This window comes from Pteronotus mesoamericanus, unplaced genomic scaffold (assembly GCF_021234165.1).
Source record: "Pteronotus mesoamericanus isolate MK-2021 breed Mesoamerican mustached bat unplaced genomic scaffold, CSHL_Meso_final contig_22, whole genome shotgun sequence".
NCBI classification, from domain to species: Eukaryota; Metazoa; Chordata; class Mammalia; order Chiroptera; family Mormoopidae; genus Pteronotus; species Pteronotus mesoamericanus.
In genome coordinates, this window is record NW_026555090.1 from 8,320,072 (window position 1) to 8,347,759 (window position 27,688).

The window sequence follows — 27,688 nt, forward strand, 5'->3', positions numbered from 1 at the left end:
GACAGAGAAAAGCTGTGTTTTCCAATATTTTCCTATGTTGAGTTTCATAGAGGAAACACAATTTCACAAGCAACTTTCATTAAAAAACAAAACAAGAGAAGCAGGACATCTGAGCTCAGAGAGGCAATCCCGTCTTGGAGCAAGTCTGAAGAAGTAGGAGTGGTATTTTGTGACAATGAGAGGCAACTGACTAGGGAAAACAAAAGAAGCTCTCTGGCTGCTCTTCATGAAGCAAATTTTAAAATTCAATTTCCAAGCATTCTTGAAAAAACACAATAAATTGCAAAAAAAAAAAAAAAAGAAAAAGAAAAAGAAAAATCAACCATACATTCTTGAGATGAGCAAACAATCTTTTCACAACTCTGGTAAAAAGCAGAAACTTCCTTCCCCAGTATAATATCTTCAATTGTGTGGGCAGCTGACAAGACTTCGCACAGTTGACTGAGTGAAACAGAAGAACAGCAGGCAACAAAGTCCAGGGATTCCAGAACAGAGCTGCCTTTGAAAAATCACCTTACATTATTCCAAAGGCAGATCACTTTCAGATTGCCAACGACTCAAATTATTTATAGGAGATTGATTCATATACTCTACCTAATGTGAGAGGAAATATTTCTAATTATATCCAAACATCTTTAATATGAAGGGAATTAATGCTTGGAGACCTTCATTGCCAAAAACATGTTTTGCCAAAAATGTTTTAAGAAAGAGGAGGAGACTACGTGTTTTCCATATTTGATCCTATAAAAGTACCCTTGGAATGAGTATGGCTTGTCTTTCCTCATAAAGCTTCAAGGTAAGTGTGAGGACAGGGCTCTGTCTGAGGGACAGTAAGGGATGTCTGGCTGCCTTCACGCGTGCCAAACATCCTGGCTCCCATGGCCCCTGGCAGCTCTGCCATGAGGCACCAACTTACTCCAGAGCAATTTTAATTAGATGTTTCAGTGCTCCCAGCCATTTCCTGGTCCTCAGTTAAGAATTACGCATGCTATTATTGGGAATTGTTAGAATTTAATTCAGAAGAAATTTGTCCTTTTTCTTACAGTTCTGACCCACTTCAAGGTTGCAGTTCTAAGGTAAGAGACTGCTTTTTCTCATTCCTCACAAAGTGTGAGAAATCTTCTGTGGTGGCTTGGGGAGTGCTCAGGGGGTTAGAAAATGAAAGCATTTCAATCTATGGCTGACCATGCTTCCCTTGAAAAATTCTGAGGGGGTGTTAGAAACTGGTTCTTATGCATTTATGTCCTTTATCACATGTGAAAATGCTTTCTCAGAGTGTTCAGGAGTTTCATACATAATTTTTTCTATTTGCAACATTGCAGTTTGTCTTTTAAATAATTGAATTACACCACACAATACATTTCAGTGTTATTAATTTATAGAGAAAATTTAAATTCCCTATACTATAGCTTTTACTCAGCAGTATATAACATAAAAAACCTTGAGGTGCTATCTGAATGGATTGAATCTTTGCTTGGAAAGCAACTTAAATCTGAATGTTGTTTCACAATCTGTAAAATGGAAATTAAAAAAAATATGATATGGAAAGTGATTACAAGCATTTTCAGCAAGACAAAGCCTTTTAATTGTGTCATTCCAATCACTGTAGTTTGAGTGGAAAAATGTGGACATTTGCCTGAATACTTAAAGTTTTCCTGGAAAAGATAAGTTTATTATTACCTATGATCACAACTGACAAGATTAATGAATGTTAAAGTTGCAAAAGACAAACTTTGAAAAACATTTTGTGAATTTTTTTGTAATATTAGTAAATACAGCAAGAAAATATAGATAATAACATTTTATAATAAGTCTTGGAGAAATACTAAAGACAGGTGAAAAGGCTGAGTTTGTCAAAATTATAATACAGAAACTAGAGAAAGTGGTGAATAATAGCATATATTTATAAAAAATGCCCTCAGGTTTTTGCTTTCCTTTATTAGATAGTCTTTGAAAATCTGAATCTATGAGGAAAAGATTTTCACCATATACAAAATAGCTCCTACAATTTTAGCAACACATTCCTTTTGTTATTTTTATTCACAAAGCCAGCTCTGAGCTATTGGCTGTATCTAACCTGTGTTCTAAGAGGTGTGAACGATGCCATAGAGGGAAAAGTTCCCCTGCCTGCAAGGCACTCATAATCCAACTGGAAGATAAGAACCATAAGTGAGAGATGGAGAACTCCTGCCACCGTCCTGGTCTTGTGTTCTGCATAAGCCCCTAACAGGCAGCTGTATAAGTTAAGATACATAACCAACGAAACTCGGAAAGCAACTACAATATCATACAGTAGGTGAGCCAGGTTACAATAGTCTCTTTCCAAATGCATAATAGAGTGTCTGTCAGCACTGGCACGGAGCACGAGCCCTGACATTTCACCTCTAGCCAAGCCAGGAAGGTGGTCACACTCAGGGCAACACTAAGCACTGAACAGGTCCGTGAATAAAGAATCTCTTATTTTTCTTTCCTTTTTCTTTTTTAATTTTATTATTTTTTAATTTTTAATTTACAGTTTACATTCAATATTTTTCTGAATTAGTTTTAGATGTACAACAAAGTAATTAGAAAATCATGTAATGTTTTATTTTTTTCAATGTAAATCTAATAATGGTCCAGTTTCTGAATGTCCATAATATCTTTTTTCCTTCTGCCAGGCAGAGTCTTCAGCTGGGCTGCCATCAATAACCTGCAGCCATGAGTTCCGACTCCGAGATGGCTATTTTTGGGGAGGCTGCTCCTTACCTCCGAAAGTCTGAAAAGGAGCGAATCGAGGCCCAGAACAAGCCCTTTGATGCCAAATCATCAGTCTTTGTGGTGGATCCTAAGGAATCCTTTGTGAAGGCAACAGTGCAGAGCAGGGAATCGGGGAAGGTGACAGTCAAGACTGAAGGTGGAGCTGTGAGTAACACATCTGGACCCAATTAGATCGTGCTTCATTTTGGGTTAGGTGAACTGACATTACATTTTTTTCACCTGGCCTCTCTCATTTGACTTGACAGACTGTAACTGTGAAAGATGACCAAGTCTACCCCATGAACCCTCCAAAATATGACAAGATCGAGGACATGGCCATGATGACTCACCTGCATGAGCCTGCTGTGCTGTACAACCTCAAAGAGCGTTATGCAGCCTGGATGATCTACGTGAGTTCATTCTCATGGCCTTCTGCTCATACAGGTAGCTAGTATTTTTGAAAAATAGTAATTATTAATATCCCTATAAAATAATTATATATATTTTTTCCTTTTTGCTATAGACCTACTCAGGCCTGTTCTGTGTCACCGTCAACCCCTACAAGTGGCTGCCGGTGTATAATGCAGAGGTGGTGACTGCCTACCGAGGCAAAAAGCGCCAGGAGGCCCCGCCCCACATCTTCTCCATCTCTGACAATGCCTATCAGTTCATGCTGACTGGTGAGTAGTTCAACTGTCTTTCATATAATTATTTTACCACCTATATAATCACAAAATGTTAAAGCTAAAAAGACCTTTGGAAATAATCTAATCCAACCTCCTAGTTGTGCAGAAAAGGTGACTAAAACACAGAAAGGTAGATACTGTCAAAGTGGAGACTAAAACTCAGTTCTCCTGATTCTAACTTCTTGACTACCAGAGCATGCTCCTCCTCCATCCTTATTAAGTTTGTTTAGTCTCTCTGTTTGGAAAAACATAATTTATTTTATATACTTAAGTAACAAGAGTAAGATTAAGTAATAACTGAATTGTATTGTCGGAGTAGAAATAATAAATGTCTTCTATCATTTTGGTGCCTAAGTCTCTAGTTGATTATGAATTAGATATTTTAGAGGTACTTTTATCCCTTTAAGCCATCAGAGCTCATTTCGGATATCTCCTCTTTGAATTAAATGGTTTATAAAGGCTACAGGTATATATGCAGAAGTTGTTATTCCCCTCCTTAAAGATTATATTCTGATTACATCACCTTCTTTCACCTGCTTTCTTTGACCCAATGTAAGATTTTTGGGAAGACTGATTAGAGTTAAGGTTGCAGTCTGTGGCCATGAGACATAGTGGGGTGTGTGTGTGTGGGGGGGGGTTGGTGGCCAACTGATCAATTTAGAAAGTAAATCTCAACCTTTGCGTGATTAATACTATTTTAGCCTACTAAACTACAGTCCAAAACTTCAGCAAATTATTCATTTTTCAGTTATATGCATTAATGAGCACTCAGCATGACATTGAAATCTACACATCACAACTAGGGAATATGTCTGCCTTTGGAGAATACTGTTCTTTATTTTAAGCTAGAAGGACACACTTCCTGTGGGGGCTTAAGGAATTTAAGAGATGACAACATTTGATTTTTTTGTTCCTCAAGTTAAGAGGCTTAAGAATAACATCATATGTAACTTCACCATAATGTGTTAAAAACTCCATTGGATATGATATTTATACACAGTGCCAAAAGTGTTTCCCTATAGAAAATTTTGTTTGTATAACTGGTATATATGCTGTTTGGCCACTGTTATCTTTTGGGTTTCTTTTTTTTCCAGATCGGGAGAATCAGTCTATCTTAATCACGTATGTATTACTATTCTGAGTCTTATTAATATTTTATTCACACTGGGAAAATAAAAAATAAAAGAAGAAATTAGTTAATGTCCACATACTAAAGCAAAGGAATAATCAGCCAAAAACTAGATGTTGTTTTCACTGTATTGTAGGCTTTAGATTGTATCAGAATGTAAAGTGACAATGCTGCAAGTTACAACATTTGCTCATCTAGTCTTGAAAGTACCACAGGACTAACCTGAGAGTAGGAGATATAAAACCCATTCCTGAACATACCCAAACCTGGTACAGGGCAGAGAGCAACACATAGCCTCCTGGAGGTTAAGCAGTTTGGGAATGTACCAGTGGTTCATTTTTAAGAACTACTTGAGGAATGTCTAGTCCTTCAAAGACCTAACTTGAGCCATGTCTTGGGTCTAATGAAAATGAAGAACACTTGCTTTGTTTCATAGTTTTTAACTAATTGTTTAATTTCCTACCTAGTTGTTAAGTGGTTACATTTTGGACCTCTCAAGCCCAGGCCTGAGCACCTAGAAGAAATTCTGGCATATTTGAAGATCTAAAGAAATATGTGTTGTGGGGGGTAGGCAGAGACAAATGTATTTGAAAGAATAAATTAAAATAAAATTAAAAAAAAGAAATATGTGTTACATAAATAATTAATGAATTTCCCTATATCTTGTCAGTGATAAGCAATAGGAGTAATAAGCTATAGAAAAAGATCTAGGAGATTATGACAAAGACATGGAAAAATGGCTGCATAGGTAGTAAGTGCTGATTGTGATAGTTTCATTTGTCACATGACTTAATTTCTCACATGTTTGGTCCTGTTTGACAGCGGAGAATCTGGTGCAGGGAAGACTGTGAACACTAAGCGTGTCATCCAGTACTTTGCAACAATTGCAGTTACTGGGGAGAAAAAGAAGGAGGAAGCTACTGCTGGTAAAATGCAGGTGAGTCTGAGGGGCCAGAGTCAGAATCAAGGCTGCCGGGGCTCTCGGGAAGTCTGGAGCCTCAGATGTGAGCACTGCTCCCGTCTTTGCAGGGGACTCTGGAAGATCAAATCATCAGTGCCAACCCCCTACTGGAGGCCTTTGGCAATGCCAAGACCGTGAGGAATGACAACTCTTCTCGCTTTGTAAGTGTCTTAATCACAGAAGGGTTTTCTCAGCCCTTAAATGCCAGAGAAAGCATGTCTGAACGATTATTATTGCAATCTTGTCTCTCTTGTGTGCTCCAAGCTTTGTACATAACAACATCTTTTTCACTTGCAAGGGTAAATTCATCAGGATCCACTTTGGGACCACGGGGAAGCTGGCTTCTGCTGATATTGAAACATGTGAGTAACAGGACCGCCTAGATGGAATCCAAGGATGACAAATGATGGTTTGGATGAACATCTTGCAGCTCCCACTGAGCCTGGAGCCTGTGAAACACCAGTCTGCTGCCAAACGTGCCCACGGTTAATGCCAATCTTACCCAGAGTCCACAGTGTGCTTTATCCATGTCAGTCATGAGCTAATGAATCTGTGGGAACTGCCAGGAGCTGTTGGCTTGTCTGAATTATTCCAGCCTCAGAATTAGTTTCAAATCTTCCTAAGAAAAAAACTAACACTAGTGTTAAATGAGTTGCCTCTGGGTTGAGTGTGATTACTTCCTAGTCAGAGCCTTGACAAATTTTGCTTTTTGTATTCCCTCTATTATAAAATCAGAAGAGACTGGGGGAGGGAGAGGTTATCAAGAACCAATTACATTTCATATATCAAGGGTCTTCTGTATGAGAAATGAATATGCTTTGGGCCAGCATGCTTTAGTTTCTTTCTAGAGATGGGAAGAGCAACTGCCATGGTAGAGATGTAGTATGTGGTACCCCATGGGAACATTCAGCTGAAATCTCAGGGGGCCAATGAAATGTAGCTAATGACCCCAAGTGACAAAGCCACTCCAGAAACTTTACAATTTCCCCATAATCCAATGTCTACTTTGCATTGCAGACCTTCTGGAGAAGTCTAGAGTTACTTTCCAGCTGAAGGCAGAAAGAAGTTACCATATTTTTTATCAGATCATGTCTAACAAGAAGCCAGATCTAATTGGTAAGAAAGAACATACATTTGTAAGCTAGGGTTTAATCATTTCATTAATATCTTCCAATGTAAAATGTATCTCCTGAATTCTGTGTGCCCAGAAATGCTCCTGATCACCACCAACCCATATGACTATGCCTTCGTCAGCCAAGGGGAGATCACAGTCCCCAGCATTGATGACCAGGAAGAGCTGATGGCCACAGATGTAAGTCACACACACACACACATTTTAAAAATCCATTATGTATGGGAATGACAATAGTGACCTGCTGTAGGTGTGTGGTTAAGGAGATAGTATAAATTCTCCTAAATAAATTAGTGTCTTCTGCCCTAACTTTTCTATCCTCCTTTGTCCTGGCAGAGTGCCATTGACATCCTGGGCTTCACTTCTGATGAGAGAGTATCCATCTATAAGCTCACAGGGGCAGTAATGCATTATGGGAACATGAAATTCAAGCAAAAGCAGCGTGAGGAGCAAGCTGAGCCAGACGGCACTGAAGGTACCAAATGGAGCTCCATCTGTGTTTAATGGGAGAATCTAGGCAACAGAAACCCATGCCAAACCCGTGTCTCCTTTAGAGCAGAGCTTTTGATGAACGTGCACAAGTTCATCCCCACAGAGACCTTCTATAAAGTGATTCACCAATTACTCTCCCCTTGTGAAATGTGGGCGCACAGTAGGTCACGCTGGGTACCTGAATTGTGTCTCTACAGTTGCTGACAAGGCAGCCTATCTCCAGGGTCTGAACTCTGCTGACCTGCTCAAAGCCCTCTGCTACCCCAGGGTCAAGGTCGGTAACGAGTACGTCACCAAAGGCCAGACTGTACAACAGGTAAGCACATGACTCCAATGAATGACACACATCCTAAACCTCACGTCATATATTTAAGAATGCCAACTGTTATTTCTATGCCTTTGAAGGTATACAACTCAGTGGGTGCTCTGGCCAAAGCTGTCTATGAGAAGATGTTCTTGTGGATGGTCACCCGCATCAACCAGCAGCTGGACACTAAGCAGCCCAGACAATACTTCATTGGGGTGTTGGACATTGCTGGCTTTGAGATCTTTGATGTGAGTTAACAGAAACTTTGTAGCCAGGAAATTTACAAATCATGGTGCTACAATCAATATTGGAAAAGGTCTAGGAAAAATAGCTGTCCTCTAAACTAAATAGACATGTGAAAGAAGATCAGAAGCCCATAAAAGGGCAGGAACTTTGGAATAAGACAGATCTGGACTCAAACTTCACCTCTGTCAATTCCTAACTATGTAAACTTGGGTAATGGGAATGGTATTGGACCAATCACAAGGCAAATTCAACTAGGACCTATAATTACATCACCTAGCACTCCAAATAGCACACTTACTTCTGGACCATTCTGCCAGCTAGTAGAGTTCTGTATTTAAAGCCCTAAGCACGTACCCCAAGCATATAGTACTTAATAAAAGATAAAGAAGGTGATAAGAGTGACAAAGATAACAGTGGGGGAAGCAATGACAAATTCAAAGAAAGACTTCAAGATTCCTATCTGCCCTGAACTATCCAGGTGTAGAGGATGGACGTGGCATTGTAAAGTAACTCAAATTGGAACCATACATACAACTTAGAAAACAAGGGTACCAAAGCCCTCTACCTGACAGATGTGTCTGATGCACAAGTTGCATTTCTACACCTTTTCTTATGAGTTGACTGATAGACACTGGAGGAATCTTTCTGAGTTTTAGGGACAAGGACAATTCCAGAAACTCCCAAGCCCACATGGGAAGAAAGGAATAATCTGGCACTAAGCAGGAAGAAGAGCAATTCATGCTTTCTTCAAATAAAAAAAACTAGCAACAGTGCATACTTACGATGTCTTTTGAGCTTTTTAATAGCAGATTTATTGAGATATAATTCACATACCATAAAATTTACCTACTTAACTCAATGGTTTTGAATGTATTTACAGATATGTGCAGCCATCATGACAAGTGATTTTAAAACATTTCATCACCCCAACAAGAAACCCACTCCCCATTAAGTCATTCCTCACTTCCCTGTCCCCCAGCCCTTGATGACCACGAATCTTTTTTTTTAAATTTATTTTTTCAAATACATTTGTCTCTGCCTACCCCCCACCACTTTCCCTTGCCCCCTCCTGCAATACATGGTCTTTTATGACTGGCTTCTTTCACTTAGCATCATGTTAGCAAGGTTCATATGTGTGGTAAAATCCCTTTGGCTTCTGTGTATGGTGACACTGTTCCTAGACACATGCATTCACAATTTCTTTTAGATCTAGGCATCCTGAATAGTAACACAGAGCAGAACTCGAGTTCTAATACTGAGTAAAAACAGTGGCTCCGCTGTCAAAGCATTGGAGTCCCAGCCATGCCCCTTACTAGCAGGATCCTGCTCAGGTTACAAAACCTCTCCAATAGTGTTTCCTCATCCATGACACGGCAAATACTACCACCTTAAACAGGAAGCTGTGAGGACTAAATGCAGTGATTTATATAAGCACTTACCACAGTGTCTAGAATATAGTAAATGTTCAACAAATGTTAGTTGTTGAATTTTTATTCTTATTATTAATAACAACTATGAATACAGACCATAGTGGCTCACAGGGATCAATCTTAGCTAGTTATAAAACATAATCATAGACATAAATTACTAAGAAACCTCTAACTATAAAAAATAGATATTGTGAAAACCACGTAACTGTTTTACTGCATCTGAATGATGTAACTGGGTAGCATCATTCAGACTCTGTTTATTCCTGTTTAAGAGACATTTCCAACAAGGGCGGTGACACGTCCTAGCCCACAGCAGCAAGGCAGGCAGGAGGGAGAGTGGGTTTTGCTGCTGGCAGGATGAAGCCACACCACCCTAAGAGGGCAGTTAAACTAGCCAACTAAGAAAAGCCCCTATCAAATAGAAGATTTTATTATAAAATGAATGTCAATTTGTACTTTCTACTAATTTAGTTCAACAGCCTGGAGCAGTTGTGCATCAACTTCACCAATGAGAAACTGCAACAGTTTTTCAACCACCACATGTTCGTGCTGGAGCAGGAGGAGTACAAGAAGGAAGGCATCGAGTGGGAGTTCATTGACTTCGGGATGGACCTGGCTGCCTGCATCGAGCTCATCGAGAAGGTAAAGAAGTCATTGTACTCCCCAGAGACAGCTCCTCTTTAGTTGGGACTACCACCTCTTCGCTCTCTGTCCTGCTAAGACGTTGTTGCCCCTCACTCCACACTCACAGGCTGTGAGCCCTCAGAGGGTCAAATCCCCTTGTGCACAAAGCCCAAGTGTTTGGAAAACCCAGAAGCTGTTTAGACACCTAGAGAGACATGGGGGTGGTTAAGATCCCAGGGCTCAGTTATTCCCAAGAATGTGATGCGGGGGGAGCAGCAGGGACAGCGGGGACGGTGGCATTTCATATCTCTTTGGTTTGTCCAAAGACCCATGGAGGAGGGACACTAGAGCACTGGGGCACTTGGAATGTTATTATGAAAGCAGCAGGTAACATTAACTTTAAAAAAAGGAATTCCATAGTGTTTTGAGTCTGGTCATATTGGAAGGAAGTGGCCACTAAGAAATCCAGATATGATTGCTTGAAGTATTACTCATATTACTTTATGTCCATGTACATAACTACATTTTTGTAAACCTATTGCTAAAAGCGAGCTACATTTATATACACATTTCATTCCATGTACTTTTATTCAACAAATATTAGTTAAGCACCTACTATATGTCTAGCACTAGTCCATCATTGCACCAAACAGGCTGAGAGCCTTGCTCTCTCAGTACTTACAGTCCAGTACTCTCAGGAACAGAGCAACAGCACCAAAGAGGTCGCCTTTGGCTCCTGCAGACAATGGAGTCATTGGAATACACTAGCATTAAATACTGAGGTGTAGCCTGTTGTGCTCCTTCTAGCCTATGGGCATTTTCTCCATCCTGGAAGAGGAGTGCATGTTCCCCAAGGCCACAGACACCTCCTTCAAGAACAAGCTATATGAACAGCACCTGGGCAAGTCCAACAACTTCCAGAAGCCCAAGCCAGCCAAAGGCAAGGCTGAGGCCCACTTCTCACTGGTGCACTATGCGGGCACCGTGGACTACAACATTGCGGGCTGGCTTGACAAGAACAAGGACCCACTGAATGAGACTGTGGTCGGGCTGTACCAGAAGTCGTCACTCAAAACTTTAGCGTACCTCTTCTCTGGGGCAGCAGCTGCTGAAGCAGGTAATTATCAATAGAATTTATTTTTTAATGAATGTATAAAACATAAACTGAGAGAGCCTGCACTATGACTGCTTGTGTTTTCTCTATCCTCAGAGGCTGGTGGTGGAAAGAAAGGCGGCAAGAAGAAGGGTTCTTCCTTCCAGACTGTATCTGCTCTCTTCAGGGTACACATTTCATTTTCTCTAATTACATGCAGGAAATTAAGGTTTTCTTTATTGTGTGGGGAAGGGTTTATTGTGTGGGGAAGGTAACTTTGCAAGGATTCTAGAACTGGATGTGACTCAAGGAGATAGGTCAGCAGGTAGTGATAGAACTGAGTCTGAGGGAGGTTTGCGGTAGGTTGGAAGAGATACTTAGTGTAACAGGAGACACAGGCCTCAGGAGGGATGAGAGTGAATTGCAGAAATCAGTATAAGATGGTAAAATTCAATTTGTGGGCCAGGAAATTAGGTCATCTGACACTTAAGAGTTTCTATTGGGATAGATTGGCTTGAGATTTTTGGGAACCTCCAAATTATGTAAGTGCTTAGGTGTATCTTGGTATAGAACTGAAATGAGTAGGTTTCAAAGGATGAATATAGAATAATGGTAGGGATGGGAAGCTGATCTAAAAAAGAACCAGATGGGATAAGAAATAGTCCTTTAAGGAAAATTTACTTTTGACAATCCAATCTGTAAAAAACTAAAGCTCTAGTTATTCTGAAAAGCCAGGCTTTCCTTGGAAAACATCTCATACTTGGTAACATAGCTATCAGTTTTCTGTCAATTCCAAGAATAAGGCATTTTAAGGCCATTTTCTATGGAACCAGAAGGAGGACACAGCTGTCTAACTATGATAAGGAATGAGATTGTGATAGGGGAGCAGATACAACTGAAAGTCAGGTAAAGAAAGAAATGGATCCCTGGCTGGTGTGGCTCAATTGGTTGGAGCGTCATCACATACATCAAAGGGTTGGGAGATTGATTCCCAGTCAGGACACATACCTAGGTTGCGGGTTTGATCCCTGGTCGAGGTGCATATGGGACCAATTGATGTTTCTCTCCCATATTGTTGTTTCTCTTTCTCTCTCAGAAATCAATAAACATATTTTTAAGAAACTTTTTAAAAAGACAGAAGTGGAAATTTGGATAAAGACATTGAATTATTTGTAAAACCATACCACATATCCAGGCAAAAGAGTGTGGGTAGAGTATTTCCATACGAGTATATTATTAAGTTTACAAGACATACTATCCTATTCAACAGCGGTGAACAACGCTTCAACACCTAGTAGAAATACACACACACACACACACACACACACACACACACAAATAGGAAATAGAAGGTCATTTTAGGAATGTGGAAATTCCAGAGCTAAATCTTTGCAAATTCAAATCTGGATGGGTACTGGAAGTATTGGGGGGAACACTTTGTAAAGTATATGACTATCTAACCAGTAAGCTGTACACCTGAAAATAACATACAATAATATTGAATGTAAACAGTAATTGACAAAATTTAAAAATTAATAATTAAAAAAATTGAACAAATGTCATGAATAACAATGATTATGTCTGCATATGTAAATGTATGAAAATAATATATATTTTAAACTAAGATTCATATGATTCCACAGGAAAACCTTAATAAGCTGATGACCAATCTGAGGAGCACTCACCCTCACTTTGTACGGTGCATCATCCCCAATGAAACCAAAACACCTGGTAAGACAGTTCTGCTATCCAGACAAGTTCCAGTATATTTGCTTTACACCAGGAAATGAGGCATGTGTTTTCTTCCTTTTAGGGGCCATGGAGCATGAACTTGTCCTGCACCAGCTGAGGTGTAACGGTGTGCTGGAAGGCATCCGCATCTGTAGGAAAGGATTCCCAAGCAGAATCCTTTATGCAGACTTCAAACAGAGGTCAGACTGTTTTTCACTACAAATTATTTTAACAGATTCTTCTTATTTACTTTAATTTTTCAATAGAAAAACATTTATACCTTATATTAAAATTGAAGAGAAACAAGTTTAACTGACCCTGTACTGACATATCAAAAGTTTGACACTCTTTGAATATACAGAGAATAAAGAGGTAGATATGATTTTTTTGTGTCTGTTAGACTACCTGACAACTATGTCATTTCTATAGTAAGGCAGGGAAACTTCTTGTTCATGACACTAGCTTTATTATTTACTTGTTAAACAGATACAAGGTATTAAATGCAAGTGCTATCCCTGAAGGACAATTCATTGATAGCAAGAAGGCTTCTGAGAAGCTCCTTGGGTCCATTGACGTTGACCACACCCAGTATAAATTTGGTCACACCAAGGTAATGGTCTCTAAAGTCTACCTAATGTTATCCCTGTGCCTTTGAAGTGGATGCAAAGTTTCTGATCTACAACTGCCTGCACACAGGTCTTTTTCAAGGCTGGTCTTCTGGGGCTCCTAGAGGAGATGCGAGATGACAAGCTGGCCCAGCTGATTACCCGAACCCAGGCCAGGTGTAGAGGGTTTTTGGCAAGAGTGGAGTACCAGAAGATGGTGGAGAGAAGGTATTAATAGGGACACTTTACTAAACCTCATTAGCCAGGCTTTTAAATTCTGATTCCTGTTATAATTGGGCTTTGAAAATTTCTATTCCTATCACAGAGAGTCCATCTTCTGCATCCAGTACAATGTCCGTGCTTTCATGAATGTGAAGCACTGGCCCTGGATGAAGCTGTATTTCAAGATCAAGCCCCTCCTCAAGAGTGCAGAGACAGAGAAGGAGATGGCCAACATGAAAGAAGAATTTGAAAAGACCAAAGAAAACCTTGCAAAAGCTGAGGCCAAAAGGAAAGAGCTAGAAGAAAAAATGGTTGTTCTGATGCAAGAGAAAAATGACCTACAACTCCAGGTTCAAGCTGTGAGTGTCAGAAACCCATTTCTTGTCATCTGATGTTAAAATTTTATTTAAGCAATTCTAGGGGAGAGTCAAGATTCCACATAACTAAGGAACTAATTATCAGTCTTTCCTAATTCACAACTCCTGAGAATGTTCTATAAAATTTCATATACAATTATTGCTAAAAAGAACTGTGATAGGATTCCTTGTTGTTAAGAAGGGAAAAACAAGTGTTTTTCCTTTCCAACTATTGTTTCTCCTCGAAGAATATGGGCAGGAGATAAGGTGATCTTTGCTGCCTAAAATTTCCCCTATTAAAAATGCAAAAAGGAGTAGTGAAAAAAGGACAATATTGACAGTGAAGAGGAAGGAGACTTTGTGGTGAAAATGCATCAACTTGAACCAATATTCTGAATGTTTAATCTATGGCCCCCTGGAAACTTCTCTCTGAACTCTATCTTTAGAAACTCTCTAGTACTAGAAAGAATAGGATCATTGAAAGGATAATGACAATACTATCTATAAGTAGTATCATTTTTTCATGCAAAGCAGGACAGATAGTGTTGATGTTCTTATTCTGATGTCCCAATAAGTATTCAAAGACTTGGGAAGAAATATTTGATCAAACATCAGAGCCTCACCCATTTTTGTGACCAAATGACATGAGAATTTCAGTTGCTACCACTGAAATCAACAACTGAAACATTAAAGATTATCCTCTAACCTTCTGAAATCAGAAAGGACTCTATATTGGACCTATAGGTTTTGAACACATAACTAAAAAATTTAAAGGAAGATGAATTGTAAATACCCAGGTTGGCACCGTGACTTTTCTCATAGTTTACATACCTCATGGTTTCCTAAATTGAGGAGAGGTTCATCACACCTTCAAAAATCAAAGGATAATTATAGGGGCTATCCATGATGTATCCAAGTATACTGTTTTCCTTTGAGTATAGAATGACCTCCTTTCAACATTATTCTGTGAACTATCCATTAAATATTTGCTGAAGTTCCAAACACAAGCTATACAACTCTGAGCAAGAGACATGGTCTCTGCTCTCATAAAGATTAGAGTCCAACTCCTGTCTCTTCCCATGAGAAATGTGCTTACTTACTACTTCTCTAAGAATCAGCTCTACCATGCTCTGTTCCCCTTAGTTCTTCCAGGTTCTCCCTTTAGTTCTCAGCTACTCTGTCACTGCAGGACATGTCTCCCTTTTAAGTCACTTTTCCTGATATTACCCCACCCTCTTAGCAACCTGATAGATACCAAATAATTTTGTTTGTTTTTCATATACTAAATTTTTCTGGGAATAAAATGTAAAAAAAAAAAATGATTTGAAATTATATACCAACACATTACATGTAGAGGAAAAAAAATTTTCCTTAACCCTGGCTGGTCTGAAAATTAAACTGACAAAGACAGATTAACAGGAGAAAATCATATGAATTTTGTTAATTTTTGCATATACTTTGGAGCCTTCACAAGAAGATCCGAAAAAGTGACTGAAGCAGGAAGATTTGATACATTTCAGAAAAAGAAACAATAAATTTGTAAAAAATTGAAAAGATACAGGGGTTTATGTTAAAGGTAGTCAATGGTGAAGAACTAGAAAGATAAGGGTCAGTGTAATAATGTTTGTTTATATAGCCATTACATCCTCAATTCTAGTATCCATCTCTAGTGATAAGAATATCTCCCTTCCTCCTAGTACAGAGAGGATGCCATTCATATGGGAGTTTTATGACCTATTTTAGGGGAAAAAAAAGGTGAGGGGATGAGATCAGAGTGACCTTCCTTGTCCTGCCATTTTCTCAAACTCCTTCAGCTTAAGATTTTCAATATGCCAAAGTACCATATTTTGAGACAGTGTACCCTGAACCCCATCATTTAAAATAAAATTGTGTCATAATTTACCAGGAACCATGACTTAAACTTTTTAAATTTTATCTTCAGTGTTGTTAGTGTCTGATAAATATTTCCTAAATGATGGAAAGCTAATAAAAAACCTAAGGTTTTAAAACACAATTTAAGTTTTTGGTTTCAACATACTGATAACATCTGAAAATATGTAGATAACTAAAATATAAATGTGTCTATTGTTCTTCGTCAGGAAGCAGATAGCTTGGCTGATGCAGAAGAAAGATGTGATCAGCTAATCAAAGCAAAAATCCAGCTTGAGGCCAAAATCAAAGAGGTGACCGAGAGAGCTGAGGATGAGGAAGAGATCAATGCTGAGCTGACGGCCAAGAAGAGGAAACTGGAGGACGAATGTTCAGAACTGAAGAAAGACATTGATGACCTTGAGCTGACACTGGCCAAGGTTGAAAAGGAGAAACATGCCACAGAGAACAAGGTATGAAACATATTCTGTTATACTTTATAGAGGTTCTACCATCCAATAAGCTGCTTTACAGTAGAGACATTCTCTTCCTTGACTTTCCAGGTGAAAAACCTCACAGAGGAGATGGCAGGCCTGGATGAAACCATAGCCAAGCTGACCAAGGAGAAGAAGGCCCTCCAGGAGGCCCATCAGCAGACGCTGGATGACCTGCAGGCAGAAGAGGACAAAGTCAACACCCTGACCAAAGCCAAAATCAAGCTAGAGCAGCAAGTGGATGATGTAAGCCTAACATTATGTAAAAAAATATTTAAAAAAAATTTTTTAACAAACTAAGTAAGCATGAGTTTGCATTCGTATGATGTAATAAGTATTTTCAAGGGCTTCCAATGAATAAATGGTATAAGACATTATCCCTGCTACAAGAACTAAGATGAACATATAAGTCAAAAAAGTCAATGAAGAAAGTTAGTGGTAACAGGTAATAAGGGTAAAAAGAATTGGGGGGAAGAATGGAAGGAAAAGCTGTGTAAAAATAATGAGCCTTTTGCTGGGCTTGAAAGGAGAGAGGCTATGGGAAGATTTGAAAGAGAGAGGGTTCTCTAAGTGGGAAGTGTAACAAGAGCAAAGAAACAATGATGATCCATATGGTTTCCTCTCACAGGGACTAAGAGGATTTTGAATAAAAAAATGTGGAAAATAAATTTGGCTTAAAACGTGTTCTGATATTGAATAGAGAACCCACTGTAAATGTCTGAGTAAGAGAGGACTTGACAAAGGCCATGGTTTGGGAATATTGCTGTGGTGTTCATCCCATGTGGTAAAACATTTATCACAATGAATTCCAGTAGGGAGATAGAGAAGACACGATGTCTCCTTAGTAGTTTACTGTAAAAATTTGGTAATAAGGTACATTTCACCTTTTAAATGATGTATCATTGGACTAGATAAATAGTAATTAAAATGAAATAGATGAAACAAATTTGTTGAACTCAAAGAAAAGTCAAAATAATTTGTTAATTACATATGAGTTAAATGTTTACAAGTTCAACCTGGGACAAAGAGTGGTAACATGCCAGGAACTGTACTCATGGATCATTAACTTTTAGCTTGAAGGGTCTCTGGAGCAAGAAAAGAAAATCCGGATGGATCTAGAAAGAGCAAAGAGGAAACTGGAGGGTGACCTAAAATTGGCTCAAGAATCCACAATGGATGTAGAAAATGACAAACAGCAACTTGATGAAAAGCTAAAAAAGTAAGCAACAAGGACAAAAATGTCATAGGGAAATTACTATTAATATTTCCGTGACTTACATAAAGTGCTTCTCTAACAGGAAAGAGTTTGAAATGAGCAACCTGCAAAGCAAGATTGAAGATGAACAGGCCCTTGGGATGCAACTGCAGAAGAAGATCAAGGAGTTACAGGTAAGTCATAAATTCCACCTTTTCTAGACATTGCAGGAATCAAAACAGACATGAATTCACATTGGTGTTGGTTATGTCACTCCCAGGCCCGCATCGAGGAGCTGGAGGAGGAAATCGAGGCAGAGCGGGCCTCTCGGGCCAAAGCAGAGAAGCAGCGCTCTGACCTCTCGCGGGAACTGGAGGAGATCAGCGAGCGGCTGGAAGAAGCTGGGGGCGCCACTTCGGCCCAGATTGAGATGAACAAGAAGAGGGAGGCCGAGTTCCAGAAAATGCGCAGGGACCTGGAGGAGGCCACCCTGCAGCACGAAGCCACGGCGGCCACCCTGAGGAAGAAGCACGCAGACAGTGTAGCTGAACTTGGGGAGCAGATAGACAACCTGCAGCGCGTCAAGCAGAAGCTGGAGAAGGAGAAGAGTGAGATGAAGATGGAGATCGATGACCTGAGCAGTAACATGGAGACTGTCACCAAAGCCAAGGTACAGTCATGGTTTCTGTAACACAGGTGTGACTGAGCCATTCAAGAATCATTAGTGACTGAACGGAGACTATGGAAGGACAAAACAGGAGACTGGTAGGAGAGAGGGGCAAATCAGGTGCACTGGGATAAAGTGCTCACTCTTTCTGGCTGAAAAGCCATATCCCAAGAATATGAATAGTGAAAACTTAAGCTCTTTCAAATATAAAAACACAATTCAACTGTACACTTTGAGATTTTTAAAACACTTTGCCTTGATTAAGCTTTTTGTTTTTCTTTTAAGCATGAATAAATAATGTGCTTCTCAAAAAAAAAATCTCATGAGATGAATCAAATTATTCTCATATTAGGATAAGCCAATTGAGTAAAGACAAATTCACAAATAGACTATGTATCTTGTTAGTCTTCTCATCACAGTCTAAGGCCTGTTATTTTTGTTTGTGAAAATAGTTGATTCTCAAAATAAATGAGAATTGAAGTTCCTATGTAATACTTGGGATTAATAAAAATTTCTATGGTCCAAATACTTGCTTGAGGTATCTTCTACCACCTTTTGAATGTAGGGGAACCTTGAAAAGATGTGCCGCACTCTAGAAGATCAACTGAGTGAACTGAAATCAAAGGAAGATGAGCATCAGCGGCTGATCAATGACCTGACGGCTCAGAGGGCTCGCCTGCAGACAGAAGCAGGTGGGCCACTTACCAGTGTTGGTTTGAATAACAAATGTACCTTGGATGCTCAGTTTGTTGAAAAATTCTGCATTGACTTATTTGAGATCATATATTATCTTCCTGGAGGTGCCCACTCGTAAGAACACATTACTGACCATGAACGTGAACAGCTTTCTTTCTTTTTTTTCTTCTATTTTTGTTTGTTTTTTTATAATAAAGAGATCTGGGGGGTTTTTAACATTTTTTTTTATTGTTCAAATACATTTGTCTCCATTTACCTGCTGCCACTTTCCCCTGTCCCACCCACCTCCACCTTCCTCCCTCAATCCTTCCCCACTTTGGCTTTGTCCATGTGTCCTTTATACATGTTCCTTGATTTGACCCTTCCCCTTCCCTTCCCCTTTACCCACCTCCCTCCTTCCCTCTTGTTTCAGTTGGTTTCTTTTTTCTTTCAATGTTGCTGGTTATATTTGCCTTGCTTGTTTGTTTTGTTGATTAGGTTCTACTTATAGGTGAGATCATATGGTATTTGCCTTTCACCCCCTGGCTTATTTCACTTAGCATAATGCTCTCTAGTTCCATCCATGAGGTCGCAAAGGGGAGTAGCTCTTTCTTTCTTTCTGCTGTGTAGTATTCTATTGTATAAATATACCATAGTTTTTTGATCCAATCATTTACTGATTGGCACTTAGGTTGCTTGGAGCACTTGGCTATTGTAAATTGTGCTATTTTTAACATTTTAAAGCAGATTTGGCTCTAATCAAAAAGTTATTAAATAAAAAAGTATATCCTCACAATATTATTTTCACTTTTCAAAATGCTTCCAAAAGTTATTTATTACTTTATTGTTCTTAATAGCCTCTATAATGTTATCCCCATTTTAAAAATGACAAATTATGGTAGTGATAAAATGACTTGTTCAAGAATGCTTACTCTAGTCATTTTCCTGAGGTTTTTCCAATTGCTGGTTGCTACCACAGTGAAGTAGGGAAATACTCAAGATCACAACCCAGTCCAGGAGCACTCAAGTGAGATTCATAGCATTTTGAGTATCCAAACTGGGGAATCTCTGCATCCATTCTTCCCCCTATCTACTTGGCCACCTTTCGACCAAAGTTATACATCCGCTAGAGAGAAGTAGCACAATGGAAATTATTTATAGGTCATCTGAACTATTAAATCAATAGGCAAATCAAAGTGTTGGAACCACTTTACTTTTTCATGATCGTTCAAATATTGTTCTTTCTAGAACAAAGCACAAAGTAAGGCTTTTGTTACTGTTATACAAATGTAAGTACACTTTATGAAAAAGAAAAACTATACTCTAAAAGAATCAAAGGCTCCTTGTAGTTTTTCTTCCTCAATACATGTTTGTGCCTAGTAATTTAGTGGTATAAAAAAAAAAAAAAAAGCAAGTTGTGATTCTTACGAAATGGTAGAGACAAGGTTTCCAGGTAAGCAGTTCAAAAATGGTGTTGAAAGTTTTTCTCTCTATTTACTATAATATAATGTATTTTCTGAATTATGATGCTTAAAGAATTGGAGATCAATTTAAATGCCATTTAGTTTATGAACTGATTAGTTATCCCAAAAATCAACTCCTCGGGGAATGGAAGAATACTTGATCATTTCTTAATATAAAAATGATTCCACAATTTTATTTTGAATATCACTTCTACTTACATAGAGAATTGCTCATAGTCTCTTATTTTCTACAGAATAATTTTTTGTTTCAATCAACTTTCAATGGAAGGTAAATTAGTACAATACTATTGCCTAGACAATGTTCATTGGTTTGACTTATATTTATTTACATGTTTCTTGAAAATTTCTATGGTAATCAAATAATCTTAAATACCTTCCAAAATCTTTGTGTTGTTCATAAGCATATGATCTGCCCCAGTAGTTTCCATACTTCTCAGATTTACATAGATTTTCTTGTTAGGCTTGAAGTGGATGTTGGTGGTTTGCTGTAATCCATGATATCCATCATGTTTTGACTCAGCTCCCTTTCCCTGCTCCATTTTTAATTTAGAACTTTGATTTCCAAAGTAAAGTTGGATTTTCTGGATTTTGGTCCTTATAGGTGAATATTCACGCCAACTAGATGAAAAGGACTCTTTAGTTTCCCAACTCTCAAGGGGCAAACAAGCATTCACACAACAGATTGAAGAACTGAAAAGGCAGCTTGAGGAGGAGATAAAGGTAAGCCCTACTTGTTGGTGTTATTCTTGTCATTGTCCTTGTTTCTGCCTATTTCTATAGATTTTCTTCTGGTAACCTACAGGAACTTAGTTACTCAATATCACTTTAAATGTATGAAACTAAATCACCATTCCCTACATTCTCAGGCCAAGAGTGCTCTGGCACATGCCCTACAGTCCTCCCGCCACGACTGTGACCTGCTGCGGGAACAGTATGAGGAGGAGCAGGAAGCCAAGGCCGAGCTGCAGAGGGCAATGTCCAAGGCCAACAGCGAGGTTGCGCAGTGGAGGACCAAGTATGAGACGGACGCCATCCAGCGCACAGAGGAGCTGGAGGAGGCCAAGTATGTTCTAAACTTAATTAAAATGAAGTATCTCTGTTAACAAAGTGCTTCTGCTACCACTATTACATGGGCAAGTGTCCACTGCTCCCAAAACAAATAAAAAAATAGGAAAAGAAACATGCATGGACATAAAACTAAGCAAGAAAAATACTCTAGGTTGTCTAAAGAAAGAAATTAAGCTAGAGGTAGAAAGAAAAAGGATATAAGGCAAGAGAAAGCTGAATGATTATTTTTAAAATGGGGAATTTTGCCATCATTCTATCTATACAAGTGTAGATAGAATAAGAATTAATTATACTTCCCATGCCTCTCTTCTCTCTCAGCAACTAACAAAAATATCGGTCCAAGGTGATAAGTATGTGAGAAAAAAATAATTACACTTTAAAGTACAGCTCCTTCTTTTGAGATGTGAAAATATGCCTATATTGAAAAAAGCAGGAGGAGGGTGAATATATTATTAAAGACAATACAATTAAAAATAGACATAAAATTCTGTAATAAAAATAAAATTGTTTATAAAGGACTAAATATAGAATGCAATCAAAAGTTCAAGACTTAACTGTTAAGAGAGAGAATCTGGACAGAAAGGGACCTATTTATTCAACAGAAAGTTTAAGGAGAGATTTATTTATTTAGTCTATAGCTAATGTGCATCCCTACCATTGGAATGACAGTGTTTTAGTCAATGCCTTAGAATAGATTCTTAGTAAAGCTCTCAAAGCAAAGTTTATATTGATTTGGGAAAGCCTCTTATTAAAGGATTTATGAAAAGCTAGGAAATAAGGGATATAATTAGGCAATTAGACAAAATCAAGTATACTTTATTTGAATTCAGTTAAGATAACATCTGAGTGCTTAATATGTATGACAGCCTACAAGAATACACAAAGATTTGCAAAATACTCTACTCTCTGGAGATGAAAATTCAGTGGAGAAAACAGTAAATAACAGTAATTCAAGGTAGATATTAATATTCTCTAAAGGAGAACTGAACCAGCTACCCTGAAGGCAAAATGTTGGCTTAGGCTGATCATGACTGCCTTAAAGCCAGACTATGAAATACAGTGATATTGAAATTTTCAGTATTTGGTTGGTAGGAGAGTGAGAATGAGTTAATACAGAACTAGACCTAGAAACCAAGTTTGAAAAGCAAAGTATTAAGGAGTCTGACTGTGGAAGTCACTCCCTTGTACCCACTCTGAAATGGTCTGATGACCATTTACTTCTATTGTCCCTAATTCACTTCTCAGGAAGAAGCTGGCCCAGCGGCTGCAGGACGCTGAGGAGCATGTAGAAGCTGTGAATGCCAAGTGTGCCTCCCTTGAGAAGACAAAGCAGAGGCTCCAGAATGAAGTGGAGGACCTCATGCTCGATGTGGAGAGATCTAACGCTGCCTGTGCAGCCCTGGACAAAAAGCAGAGGAACTTTGATAAGGTAATTTCTGAAGAAGTTTCTGGCTTAGCATCCAACATATGATTAAAGATAGCCTGCTACTCAGTGTGCCTTATTCCAACTATCTGAGGGCTGTTCTCAGTAGCTCTTGTCTCATGGATGGGGTGGGGAGTTCCTGTGGATTTTACTGTTCTCATTCATAATTTTTCAGTCCTAGATACTTCAACTCTGTTTGAGAGTTGCTACAATAAATGGTTTCATTACATCAAACTTTCTCCACTAAATTTCTTGACTATTCCTTGCCCCTCAGGTCCTGGCAGAATGGAAACAGAAGTATGAAGAAACTCATGCTGAACTTGAAGCTTCCCAAAAGGAGTCTCGCTCCCTCAGCACAGAGCTGTTCAAGATTAAGAATGCTTATGAGGAATCCTTGGACCAACTTGAAACTTTGAAGCGGGAAAATAAGAATTTGCAACGTGAGTACATTTAACCTTTTCTTTAACAAAAGAGTTAAAAGAATGTTTTTCCTCACTGAATAAATTTGTACATTTTTGTTTACCAACAGAGGAGATTTCTGATCTCACTGAGCAGATTGCAGAAGGAGGGAAACGTATTCATGAACTGGAAAAAGTAAAGAAGCAAATTGAGCAAGAAAAGTCTGAACTTCAGGCTGCTTTAGAGGAGGCAGAGGTAGACATTATTGTATATTCTAAAACAATTTTGAGAAAAATTAGGGTCTATTGCATGCAAGAATTGGTGAATCAAGAGAAAAGACAAATAATTTTTACTCTGCATACAAGTATGGGGACAGAGAATTGACCATATTTCCAACTAATGGAATTGTATGTCAGACAGACTGCTAGACACTGAGAAAACAAAGATGAAGTTGAGGAACTTGCCCTCAAGGGTACTATCTAGCTGGGGAGATAGAAGTATATAAAACCAACAATAACTCATTGTAGAAATGTCTATAAAAATGGAATAAAGATGTATTATGGCAGCACAAAACTAGGAACTAATTCTGATTCCTGGAATACTACACGCTTTTATTCCCTACTAATGTTACCTCTTGCTGTCATTAAGGCATCACTTGAACATGAAGAGGGAAAGATCCTGCGCATCCAGCTGGAACTGAACCAAGTCAAGTCTGAAGTTGACAGGAAAATTGCTGAAAAGGATGAGGAAATTGACCAGCTGAAGAGAAACCACATTAGAGTTGTGGAGTCAATGCAGAGCACGCTAGATGCTGAGATCAGGAGCAGGAATGATGCCATCAGGATCAAGAAGAAGATGGAAGGAGATCTGAATGAAATGGAAATCCAGCTGAACCACGCCAACCGCATGGCGGCCGAGGCCCTGAGGAACTACAGGAACACCCAAGGCATTCTCAAGGTGGGGGATTCAGGAGATGGTCCCAGGGCACTGGGGTGACCGAAGCCCTGAGAACAAGGTGTCTCAATGATCGTTCATGCCACAGGACACGCAGATCCACCTGGATGACGCACTCCGGGGCCAGGAGGACCTGAAGGAGCAGCTGGCCATGGTTGAGCGCAGAGCCAACCTGCTGCAGGCCGAGATCGAGGAGCTGCGGGCCACTCTGGAGCAGACAGAGAGGAGCAGGAAAGTCGCAGAGCAGGAACTGCTGGATGCCAGTGAGCGTGTCCAGCTCCTGCACACCCAGGTGAGTAGATAGAATAGGAGAATAGTAAAAAATAGAGGAAGTAAAATAAAATTCTTGCTTGTATAGTACTATCTAAAAATTTACTCATAATGTTTCATAGAGGATAAAGTTTAAAATACTTAATATTTTGCATTAATAGTACTTTTGCTTATCTGAAATTTGACATCCAGAGTTGATTTCCTTTTAAAAATACATTGCCAACTGAAATACTAATTAGTTAATTTATTAGTTTCTGGTTTCATTAGAAGAGCGGGCATCCTAATTTTGCTCTCATGTACTTAATATTTCTAAATGTGATATTTTAACCAGAACACCAGCCTGATCAACACCAAGAAGAAGCTGGAGACAGACATTTCCCAAATCCAGGGAGAGATGGAGGACATTGTCCAGGAAGCCCGCAACGCAGAAGAGAAGGCCAAGAAGGCCATCACTGATGTGAGATGAGCGTTTGTTTTACTGATACACAAGTGCTACCTGCCATTACCAGGTTTCCTTATTTTCTTGATTTATTTGCTAATTAGGCAGCCATGATGGCTGAGGAGCTGAAGAAGGAGCAGGACACCAGTGCCCACCTGGAGCGGATGAAGAAGAACCTGGAGCAGACGGTGAAGGACCTGCAGCACCGTCTGGATGAGGCTGAGCAGCTGGCCCTGAAGGGCGGGAAGAAGCAGATCCAGAAACTAGAGGCCAGGGTGGGTCTTCTAATCAGCATATTTTCCATCTCATTCGAATGCCACACATGATTTTTGAATGCCTAGCACTACTAAATACTGCATGGCATGAAGAGATGAATGAGAGATACTCGTTGCTGCTGAGGACTTATAAGAGAGGGGGGGATTAGGGATTAGGCTAGGACATCAAAAACTACATATAAAGCAGAGTAAAATAAATATAGTACATGCCATATGAAGAGTAGAAATCCAGTGAATAGATTATAATAAATGTTTTTCAAATGCCCATCTTATTGCAGGTACGTGAACTCGAAGCAGAAGTTGAAAGTGAACAGAAGCGCAATGTTGAAACAGTCAAGGGTCTACGCAAACATGAAAGAAGAGTAAAGGAACTCACTTACCAGGTAAGGAAAATGAGCTAAGTTTCTGTCCAAGTCTGCAAAGGATCACAAATCAAATGTACAACAAAATATGATGTTATTTTTACTTTCAAGAAAGTCACTCTTTAAAATACTATTTCAGACTGAGGAGGACCGCAAAAATGTACTAAGGCTCCAGGACCTGGTAGATAAACTGCAAGCAAAAGTGAAAGCTTACAAGAGACAAGCTGAGGAAGCGGTGAGTATAGGCTCTCTTGGGGGGACTGGGCAGCCTTTAGTTCTCACATATGTCCAAGTCAGTTTGGTTAAAGGGATGAAAGAAAAAGGGTAAAATGAGGAAAGATTAAAGAGAAATGGTTCAATGAAGGTCTGAAGAATGAAAAGAAACCAACCACTTGATGAGCCAGGGAAAAATGTTCTAGAGATGGGGAAAAGCATATGCAAAGCTTTTGTGTGGAAAGGAGTCTGGTTCAAGAAACAGAACAAGGGAGACTGCAGTAGGGATAGAGCTGAAGAGCTGGGTGGGAGGAGCAACACAGAGTCTTCTAGGTCACAATAAGAGGTCTGGCTTTTATTCTACATGCAATGCAACACTGGAAAGCCACAGAATGGTACTCCATTGGGTCAGTCCTGCCCTGATTTATATTTTTTTTTAAAAAAAGTATTCTGGCTACTATGTGGAGAATGATTTTTGGGTAACATAGGCTGGTACAGCAAAATAGTTTAGGAGGCTTTTCAGGTGGTCCCATGGCTTGGATTAAAATAGTAGTGGAGCATACAGAGAGAAGTAGAGATATTTTGAAGATAGAAACTACAAGGCATGCTAAAGGATTGCACTTGGGAGGTAAGAGACAAAAAATCAAAGGTAATTTACCAAGTTATGGTTTGAGTTAGCAGGTGAATGGCATATTACTGAAAAGAACAACTAAGGGAAGAAAAGACCAGTGGAACAAGAAAACAGGAATTCCAGATCCATTGACATAAGAAAATAGGAATTCTGAACTTTATTCACTCCTAAATACATGTCCATTCATTCTCAGGAGGAACAATCCAACGTCAACCTCTCCAAGTTCCGCAAGCTCCAGCACGAGCTGGAAGAGGCCGAGGAGCGGGCTGACATCGCCGAGTCCCAGGTCAACAAGCTGCGGGTGAAGAGCCGCGAGGTTCACACAAAAATCATAAGTGAAGAGTAATTCATCCAAATGCTGAAAGGTGACCAAAGAAATGCACACAATGTGAAAATCTTTGTCACTCTGTTTTGTACTTACAGTTTTTGCAGATAAAAAATTTATTTGCAAAGAATTTGTGTCTCTTTTTCTCCCACTGGGTCAATTTACCTTTTTATGCGTCAAATGAAGAAAAAAATATTTTGCTTCAATCTTACAGAGAAGGATTTGGTCAGCAAAAATAAGAGGTGAGAGGAGGAGCCAGGTCAATCCCAGGGGAGCAGGGGCGCCTAGAGGCGGGCCTTAGCCATACAGGACACAGAGGATTTGTTAAACTCCTCTTCACAAAACCCTAGCTAGTTACCAGAATAGCAGATTTTTCTTAACGAAGTTAACAGTCTTAATCCCCAGGCCGAATAAAAATATAGTGAAACATAAAATAAAAGAAAAAGTAAACAACTTTGTTTAGGCTCTTAAAAATATTTAAAATGCAAACTCTCCCCTATAATGACATGAACTATTAAGTTGAGATTAGGATCCCTTGAGGAGGAAATACGTTCTAGATTTTTCTGGTCCTTTTAAATATGAGGCTGTTAGTTTTTTGTTACCTACAGATGTTTAGTTGTTTGTTTTACTGAGCCTCCTCCCTTGTTTTTACATTAGAATGGTAAACAGGAGTTAAGAATAAACATATTTTCAATATTTGTTCTTTTCTCTTTTTGGAAGCTTCTGCCTCTTTTACAAGGTTTCCCCACAGTACTTCTGATAATAATAGAAGACCAATTAATATTTTTAAAAAGTCCATTTCCTACTCTCATTATTTTGTCTTTAGGTTGCTACATTGTGCCTTTCTAAATAGTGCTGTGGCAATTAGCATCATAATTATAATGTATAGTTTACCTTATATGCATAATTATAAGGTATAATCTGTAGTATTACTACTACAGATTTACATGTGCTGAGGGTAGCATGAGTCATCTATTTATTTAATTTTTTATAGACAGGAAGCAAGCAAGTATCTTGTCTATTAGGAATATAATAAAGATTTTAAAAGATGAGTATACAACCGATTTAAGAGAAACAAGTAGGTTAAGTTATCCAGCTACACACTTCTGGACTTTGGCTCCTGGGAAAGTTTCCCTCCAGGTTGTTAAGCACCTTCACTTGTTTTGTATTGATTATTGGATTTATTACTCTAATA

The 27,688-nt window shown here is 39.0% G+C and overlaps 1 protein-coding gene across 2 annotated transcripts; it reads left to right on the forward strand.

Moving 5' to 3' along the window:
• The first annotated feature begins 747 nt into the window (after positions 1-747).
• LOC129068803 (myosin-4) lies at positions 748-26,623 on the forward strand. 2 transcript variants are annotated; one of them, XM_054571236.1, is made up of 40 exons: positions 748-796; positions 1,046-1,076; positions 2,658-2,901; positions 3,003-3,146; positions 3,260-3,416; positions 4,517-4,544; positions 5,374-5,488; positions 5,581-5,673; positions 5,811-5,874; positions 6,530-6,628; positions 6,721-6,824; positions 6,981-7,119; positions 7,334-7,452; positions 7,542-7,691; positions 9,591-9,761; positions 10,551-10,860; positions 10,954-11,024; positions 12,480-12,567; positions 12,650-12,767; positions 13,054-13,177; positions 13,264-13,400; positions 13,498-13,753; positions 15,850-16,092; positions 16,183-16,359; positions 17,187-17,332; positions 17,412-17,502; positions 17,589-17,978; positions 18,541-18,667; positions 20,736-20,854; positions 21,001-21,197; positions 22,448-22,631; positions 22,900-23,065; positions 23,155-23,279; positions 23,673-23,981; positions 24,067-24,270; positions 24,580-24,705; positions 24,792-24,962; positions 25,241-25,345; positions 25,464-25,559; positions 26,362-26,623. In XM_054571236.1, exons 3-40 carry the CDS (start codon positions 2,698-2,700, stop codon positions 26,512-26,514), a joined length of 5,820 nt encoding a protein of 1,939 aa, XP_054427211.1. In that variant the 5' UTR covers positions 748-796; positions 1,046-1,076; positions 2,658-2,697; the 3' UTR covers positions 26,515-26,623. The 2 variants fall into 2 exon arrangements, with proteins under 2 accessions (XP_054427211.1, XP_054427212.1); XM_054571237.1 differs by lacking the exon at positions 748-796 and having other exon boundaries at positions 1,052-1,076; positions 2,662-2,901.
• Positions 26,624-27,688: the final 1,065 nt, after the last annotated feature.

Coding starts and splice junctions, on each gene's coding strand:
- LOC129068803 (XM_054571236.1), top strand. CDS start 2,698: ATGAGTTCCGACTCCGAGATGGCTATTTTTGGGGAGGCTGCTCCTTAC. Junction 3,417..4,516: donor CTATCAGTTCATGCTGACTG/GTGAGTAGTTCA, acceptor TTTTTTTTCCAG/ATCGGGAGAATCAGTCTATC. Junction 24,706..24,791: donor CCAAGAAGGCCATCACTGAT/GTGAGATGAGCG, acceptor TTTGCTAATTAG/GCAGCCATGATGGCTGAGGA.